The following is a 7500-nucleotide window of genomic DNA, read 5'->3' on the forward strand; positions in this document are numbered from 1 at the left end:
TACTCAACAATAAATTATAACATTGCTCCCTGCCTTTCATGAAGTGACACGAAAAAAGAGAATGATTTCCACAAGCTCACAGACTCACCTCCCTGCAGGCTCACAGACACACACTCACCTCTCTGCAGGCTCACAGACACACACTCACCTCCCTGCAGGCTCACAGACACACACTCACCTCTCTGCAGGCTCACAGACACACACTCACCTCCCTGCAGGCTCACAGACACACACTCACCTCTCTGCAGGCTCACAGACACACACTCACCTCTCTGCAGGCTCACAGACACACACTCACCTCTCTGCAGGCTCACAGACACACACTCACCTCCCTGCAGGCTCACAGACACACACTCACCTCCCTGCAGGCTCACAGACTCTGTCCAAGTCTCTGCTAGCTGCGCGTCTGGTGTGGGGGTGAGGAGCGGCTGCTGGGACGCCCTGCCACTCACTCTCTCCTGGGGCTCTGCGGCAGGAAAGGTGGCTCCTGCTCCCGTTCCCCCGGTGGTCCTCAGTGGTGCCGGGGACGGACTGCAAGGTAGTCCACGCGGGCGTGACGCTGCTGGTCTGGAGCGAGGCGCGGAGGAGACCCTCCTGGATGGGGTCGGACATAGGATGGTGATGTACTCTCCCGCCGGACGCTCCTCTCTCGCTCTCCGAGTCCGGAGATGTCAGAATCCCCAGGGTTGCTGCCGCCTCCGACCTGCCCCCGTCCCCGCCCCCGCCCCCGTCCCCCCCCTTGCCCCAGTGGTGCCCCCCCAGGCGTGGCCAGGGTATGTGTGGGGCTCACTGCCCACGGCCCCCGCCCGGCCCGACCCCCAACCTGCGCGAGGTCACCCCTCTGCTGGGCCGTCTGCGCTGCTCCCCAGCCATCTGTCTCCCGGCCAGACGGTCCTCCGGAGGGTGGCGGTGCCGTTGGCATGGCGGGCTTTGCGCTGGGCGACACAGTGGCAACGGCGGCAGCGGCAGCTCTGCTTCTCTGCCCGTCTGTTGCAGAGGAGGCTGTGACTGACACAGTGCGTAAGAGGGCCACCCCCTCCCCCTCCTCCTCCTCTTCCTCCTCCTCCTCCTCCTCCGCCCCTCTATCCCCCAGCTCCGTCGCGTCTCCGTGCCTGTCAGGTAGTTGCCGTGGCACCTGCTGCTCGGCGGCAGCTGAGGGAGTGGAGGCGACTAACGCGGCGCCTCTCTGTTGCTCCTCTGGAGAGCTCCCTGCCACGGCTGCGGTGGTAGCCGGCGCGGAGGTGGTGAGTGTGAGCGTGAGCGCCCCCTGGCCCTGTGCTTCCTCCCCAGCCCCTCTGTGGACCAGCCTCTCCTGGCTCCCCCTCCTTCTCCTCCTCCTCCTCCTCCTCCTCCCCAGCCCCTCTGTGGACCAGCCTCTCCTGGCTCCCCCCTCCTTCTCCTCCCCCTCCTCCTCCTCCTCCTCCTCCTCCTCCCCAGCCCCTCTGTGGACCAGCCTCTCCTGGCTCCCCCCCTCCTTCTCCTCCTCCTCCTCCCCAGCCCCTCTGTGGACCAGCCTCTCCTGGCTCACCCCCTCCTTCTCCTCCCTAAACGCGGTTTCTGGGCGGCCCTCCCCGCTTCGAGTGCCGTCTCCTCCGGCGACAGCAGCAGCCTCTTCTGCCCGGCTCTCAGCTTCTGCTTCCACGCCCGCCGGTACGAGCCCTGGCAGAGACGGGCACTCCTCGTTCCAGCCCTGGGCGTGACCCGCCTCTAATCCGCCCGTGGCTTGTACTTGCGCTTGTCCGTTCTGTTGGGCGCCGCAGCCGAGGGCTCCCGGAGAGAAGGTCGCCTTTGCCTCGGGCGCCAGCGGGGCAGCCCAACCCTCGGGCGCCAGCGGGGCAGCCCGAGCGGAGAAGCGCGTCCCGGCCAAGAGGAGGCCGAGGACGGTCCAAAGACCCACCATGGCTCACAGGCAGAGAGGCGTGAAGGCTGCTGGAGACAGGAGGGGAGCAGTAGGGTGGATGGGGGATCACATCCAAACCGCCAGAAGGACCCTTTGGCAAAGACAAGAAGTGTGAGAGAGAGAGAGAGAGAGAGAAAAAGAGAGAGAGAGAGAGAGAGAGAGAGAGAGTGAGAGGACGTCCAGATGCTTAAGTGGATTAAATCGATGAATTATGTTTTTTTTTTTTCATTTGCATGCAAATGCTCCTCCCTTCATTTACCCAGAGTTTTCCTGCTATCTCATAGTCCAACTTTTAAATGTATTTTATGCCAATCTGACCATATACAGGACCTCTCTCTGTCTTATTCTCTGCAGGCCATATACAGGACCTCTCTCTGTCTTATTCTCTGCAGGCCATATACAGGACCTCTCTCTGTCTTATTCTCTGCAGGCCATATACAGGCCCTCTCTCTCTGTCTTATTCTCTGCAGGCCATATACAGGACCTCTCTCTCTGTCTTATTCTCCGCAGGCCATATACAGGACCTCTCTCTCTGTCCAGCAAAGTGGCCAGGTGGCAGCTCACTCTGGGCCAGAACAGGGCCAGATCAGGGCCAGATCAGAGCCGGGTCCATTTCAGAGTAAGAGGCAATCTGGCTGTTGAACTGGTGTCATACTTATGTGGGTAAGATGGCAACATTAATATACTCTGATGCAGGTAACATCTCCATCCCAAAACATAAACATACTCTGATGCAGGTAACGTCTCCATCCTAAAAGGGTGCCCAGCTCCTATGTGTTACAGCCTGTGAGAGTGTGTGTGTGTGTGTGTGTGTGTGTGTGTGTGTGTTACAGCCTGTGAGAGGCACAGAAACATTTCCATGATCCTAAAAGCCAACCTTCTGTGTGTGTGTGTGTGTGTGTGTGTGTGTGTGTGTGTGTGTGTGTGTGTGTGTGTGTGTGTGTGTGTGTGTGTGTGTTTGTGTGTGTGTGTGTATGTGTTACAGCATGTATGGGAACATTGTGATCCCTTTTATGTCATCTTCATGCAGACAAGTTTACATAACTTCAGTGTCTTCTTACCAATGTGACACAAACATTAGGGCAAAGACAAAATGTATCTTTGTGTGTAGGCAATGTGAATAGTCTTTTTTTTACTCACACCCCCTCTCTCTTCTCTTTTTCTCTACCCTCTCTCTCTCTTTCTTCCTCCCTCTCCCTCTTTCTTCCTCTCTCACCCTCTCTCTCTTTCTTCCTCTCTCTCCCTTTCTCTCTTTCTTCCTCTCTCCCTCTCTCTCTTTCTTCCTCTCTCTCCCTCCATCCCTCGTAGCATACACACAGTCGAAACCTGACACAGCACACTGCAATGCACTCCCCATCCGACCCCTAAAAATAGCACTGGCTTCAGTCTGGAAGACAATGAAATCTAGTAAACACCGTGACAATGTGATGGCTTGATTTGAAGTTGCCTAAGTAGCCTTATGAATATGCCAACACGCACGTACGCCACAGGGCTGCAGACACCATTAAATTATTATCACGTTTTGTATTTCATATTTCTCATACTTTCTACACATTAGTTAATTATTTACGCGTCATTTGTCATCCTCACCAACAACTAGTCAAGCAGCTAATCAATCGCAAATCAGCGCAATCCATGGACACGTGAAGGATGAAGAGAGGCAAGGCTGCTAAGGATGCACGTGAAGAGGCTGACTCCAGGATGACAACACAGGCGCCGGTCGTCTTCGCCACGAAAAATAGCCATCGCTGCGCACGCGACTGCGCAAGATGAGGAACGGCTTGTGGGAACTCTCTGGCTTCAAAAATGTATAGCTAACCCATACATTGGAGTATTCTGTTTTTTTTTTGTTCTTTAAACTGAATGCGATAGAAAATGTAACACTTCGTCGTAGTAAAGAAATAACATATCTTTTTATAACGTCTTGTTATTTTACAGAGAGATTCTTCTCATTTTAGCTTCCTATGAAAAATTGACGTAGAAAGTCTGATGATAAAATTCAATCCATTGTCCTTACCTTCTGTGTATCTTGAAAATATTTACCCCGATCTCATGTTCTGGTTCATCCCAAAGTATCTCCTGAATAGTGTGTTTTTTCGGATCACATGAACAGCAAATTAGGCACTATTGATCCAGAGACATGTCCACCAGGGTGTGTGTAGCCTACCACAGGCTTTTCAATGCGAGGTGCGCGAGGAGTGCACGTGTGTGCGCGCTCCAGCGAGAGCGGAGGTGGCAGGCAAGGTTGATCATGTACGCGCACTGCTTTTGTATGTTACTACATAGAGTATAGGTTTATACTTATGCCTTTATTGCATACATATTGCCATTGAGACCATGGCAATACGAAATTATAGGCTATACACTAAAAATAGTTTGTCCCGAAAGAGTCCTCACTTCAAGCATTGATGAACCCTTTGGATTGAACAGGATTGACTGTTTGGATTAAAACTGACGGAAATAGAAAAAGAAACACAACATACAAAATGTCGCCCCCATTTAGCCTATCACCACATTAATTATGTTGGACAAGGGCATCTGCTTATTGGCCACGCAAGAATAACTATAGCAAATGCGATTTGATGCGAATAATCCATCAACCTTAGTAGCATCGTAGGCCTAACCTATGCGAATCGGGAACTAACCCACCACCCCCATCTAGTAAAAGCATTTCTTATTCGATTTAGAAGACTTAATGCAAATTTCAACCGTTTCCACTAGGGATTTCCTTTCGAATGGTCATATTTGCATTAAAAGTTGTACGGAAATCTTTTCTTTGCTGTAGCCTACTCTCTGCAGAACACCTTAACTTCCACTTGATTCACAGAAGTGTGACCACTGAAAACGAAGAAGTGCCTTAACCTATACGCTTCTCTAGGTTAGGGTGGGTGATTTGTATCATATATAACTTTTACACTTTGCAGCTCAGAAAGTGAATATGTTTTTATATAAAATAGCCTATCTAGTGAGATTTCCATTCACTACGACCGACATTAGCCCAAATCGGTGACGAAATGAGTATACTTAATTTTTCTAAGATAAATAAAATAATAGGCCACGTATACGAAAGAAAGACAGTAGCCAATGTTCAGCCCTAGACTACAGTGAATCTATTCACCAAGCAGAAAAAATATTCAGGCAATGCTTTGGGTGTCAGCAGCATTCTGAGGTAGGACCCCGCCCTGGCTGTGCAGTGACAGCAGCCGCTGTAACATCGCTGGCTGTTGTGTGCATTAGCAGAGTATTGTTGAACGGGCTCTGGTATTAGCGTCTAGCCCTCTTTATCTCAGAAGCACGTATCTGTGCTTCTGACTAAGCAATCAAAATGCCACTGTTTGAGGGTTTAGGGAGCGGAGGGGAGAAGACAGCCGTTGTAATAGATTTAGGAGCAGCCTACACAAAGTGAGTTTATCCGCTATGATTGAATGTTGTGCTTACACTGTACATGGGGCTAACTTTGCATTGCTAGCTAACATTAGCTTACTTGCCAACTTTATCTGTCTCGTGATTTCTTCTCTGTTTGGGAATAGCCAAAAATCAATATTCATTTGGAATGGTGTTTTTACAGTAGTTGTTTCAGGTGGTTGCAGGAAACATAGCTAGCTAAATTGAATATCAGCTTTGAAGCTGTAACGTTAGGTAACTATAGATAGCTAGGTTAGCAATTATGTTGTTGTTAGCATTCCAGAATATACTGCAAGCTCTAGTTAGTGTAACACTATAGCAATCAAGATAATTACTTTAGGAAGCATTTTCTAAACAGTAATGAACTCTGGTATTGTATCTATCGATTGCTAGCTACAAAGCTAGTGTTTAACGTAGCTCTTGGAGGGCTTAGCTAGCGTAGCTGTCAATTGAGGCCAAAGTTTTTGTATGTGCTCTGTGTATGATGGTGGAAAATCAACCTCAGGGCAAGTCATATGAGTAAAACTGGCGAAATATAGCTGCCAGGGCCCTGAGCAAACAATTTATGAGAGTGCAAGAAGAACTAAACAACGCAGTGAGTTGTGTTATGATGGAGGATAACTGTACTGCTTTGTCACAGATGTGGGTTCGCCGGAGAGACAGGCCCCAGGTTCATCATCCCCAGCGAGATCCAGAGGCCCGGCCTTCAGCAGGTCAGTGGAGAAATGGAACTACAATTATCAGCATTATTCTGCACTGGCTCTAATACAAAGCAAGAGTCATATTCGGCCTGTATTGCTCCAGGACCTTAAAAGGATGAAGAAATAATGTAATTTGCTTTCCCCCCTTGCAGCCCATCAAAGTTGTGCAGTATAACATCAACACAGAGGAACTTTACACCATCCTAAAGGAGTTTATTCACACATTGTACTTCAGGTGAGGAATACATTTCCCACAATCCTCTTAGGCTTTACCTCACTGTCCAATTTGTCAGTGATGAATCATCGTAGTGTGACATAGATATTTCTGTCGACTCATGTACCATTTGTAAAATTGATGCGTGTGCCAGCAAAAACCAGCCTTTTGATAACCAAGGCCATTTTCCTGCAGGCATCTCTTGGTCAACCCACGGGACCGGAGAGTGGTTGTCATCGAGTCCATCCTCTGCCCCTCTCACTTCCGGGAAACCCTCACCAAGGTCTTCTTCAAGCAGTTTGAGGTGCGTTGAATATTCCCAGTTATTCGGTGTTCGGGTAAATGATGCTCTTTGAGGTGATGAGGCAGCCACCACACAAAGCGGGAGTGGAATTCAACCCAGCTGTGGGATAAGCTGTTAAAACTTTTATATAGGCTACCATAAACCTGGGTTGATTGTGAAATCTTGAACATGGATCAGTTTTGCCCAGCTGGTTCTCAGGCCCTATGACTGCTTTTCACCTCCAGCTGATGAGGTGTCGTGTCCCTCATAAGACTCTTTTCACTCCAGCTGATGAGGTGTCGTGTCCCTCATAAGACTCTTTTCACTCCAGCTGATGAGGTGTCTTGTCCCTCATAAGTTCATTAGTTCTGTTGATGAAGTCTTCCCTCGTAAGTTTAGTGTTTGTTGACGTTTAAATGGTTTGTCTGTGCTTGCTCTTACTGCTTGTTGATGTTTAAATAGTTGCTCTCCTAAGTTTACTGCCGGTGTCATATAATAGTTCTCCTGTTTGCCCCTGAGGTTCCCTCCGTGTCTTATAATAGTTCTCCTCTGTGCCCCTCAGGTTCCGTCCGTGGTCTTCGCCCCCAGTCACCTCATGGCGGTCATGTCTCTGGGCATCAGCTCCGCTCTGGTCATGGACTGCGGCTACACAGAGTCTCTGGTGCTGCCAGTATCCTCCTCATCATGGCCCTCCCTCTCGCTCTGTTCAAGGAGGAAGTGTGTGTGTGTGTGTGTGTGTGTGTGTGTGTGTGTGTGTGTGTGTGTGTGTGTGTGTGTGTGTGTGTGTGTGTGTGTGTGGAGCTTTGGTGACACGGTGACACAGCCAGAGCTTGACTTTTAAAGAAAATACTGAGGTAGCAAACAGTGTCATAATGATGAGGTGACCTCATGACCTATTGTATTATTTAATCAGCACACAATTGTGCTGGAAGGCAAGCAGTGGTTCTGCTATAGTTATGACCTATTATTTAATCACCACACAATTGTGCTCGTACTG

The 7500-nt window shown here is 49.7% G+C and overlaps 3 protein-coding genes across 8 annotated transcripts in view; 1 reads left to right on the forward strand and 2 right to left on the reverse strand.

The window, feature by feature from the left end:
• The window catches only part of LOC116223902 (armadillo-like helical domain-containing protein 4), a 10876-nt gene extending 10151 nt beyond the window's left edge, over positions 1–725 (reverse strand). For all 4 annotated transcript variants that reach the window (XM_042709869.1, XM_042709871.1, XM_042709870.1 and 1 more), the window contains exon 1: positions 359–725. The gene's annotated coding sequence lies outside the window, so the exon portion shown is untranslated. The remainder of the gene's footprint in view (positions 1–358) is intronic.
• A 61-nt stretch (positions 726–786) lies between these two features.
• Positions 787–2683, reverse strand: LOC116223702. The gene is made up of 3 exons (XM_042709889.1): positions 2385–2683; positions 1451–2306; positions 787–987 (listed from the first exon to the last, which is right to left on the reverse strand). The coding sequence occupies exons 2-3, from the start codon at positions 1898–1900 to the stop codon at positions 787–789; spliced, it is 651 nt and encodes a 216-aa protein (XP_042565823.1). The 5' UTR covers positions 1901–2306; positions 2385–2683.
• Positions 2684–5060: 2377 nt separating this feature from the next.
• Positions 5061–7500, forward strand: part of actr10 (actin related protein 10) — a 17206-nt gene continuing 14766 nt past the window's right edge. For all 3 annotated transcript variants that reach the window (XR_006152824.1, XM_031581807.1, XM_031581806.1), the window contains exons 1-5: positions 5061–5302; positions 5946–6018; positions 6159–6241; positions 6416–6524; positions 7066–7173. Coding sequence is in view for 2 of the 3 variants with exons in the window: in XM_031581807.1 (XP_031437667.1) it covers positions 5226–5302; positions 5946–6018; positions 6159–6241; positions 6416–6524; positions 7066–7173 (450 nt within the window). In the remaining variant the exon portion in view is untranslated. The remainder of the gene's footprint in view (positions 5303–5945; positions 6019–6158; positions 6242–6415; positions 6525–7065; positions 7174–7500) is intronic.

Source organism: Clupea harengus, chromosome 15 (genome assembly GCF_900700415.2).
Source record: "Clupea harengus chromosome 15, Ch_v2.0.2, whole genome shotgun sequence".
NCBI classification, from domain to species: domain Eukaryota; kingdom Metazoa; phylum Chordata; class Actinopteri; order Clupeiformes; family Clupeidae; genus Clupea; species Clupea harengus.

Excerpts from the sequence above, each read along its gene's own strand:
- LOC116223702 (XM_042709889.1), bottom strand. The coding sequence starts at position 1,900 with ATGGTGGGTCTTTGGACCGTCCTCGGCCTCCTCTTGGCCGGGACGCGC. Across the intron at positions 988-1,450 it reads GGGGGAGCCAGGAGAGGCTG|ACGGGCAGAGAAGCAGAGCT; the intron begins GTCCACAGAGGG and ends CCTCTGCAACAG.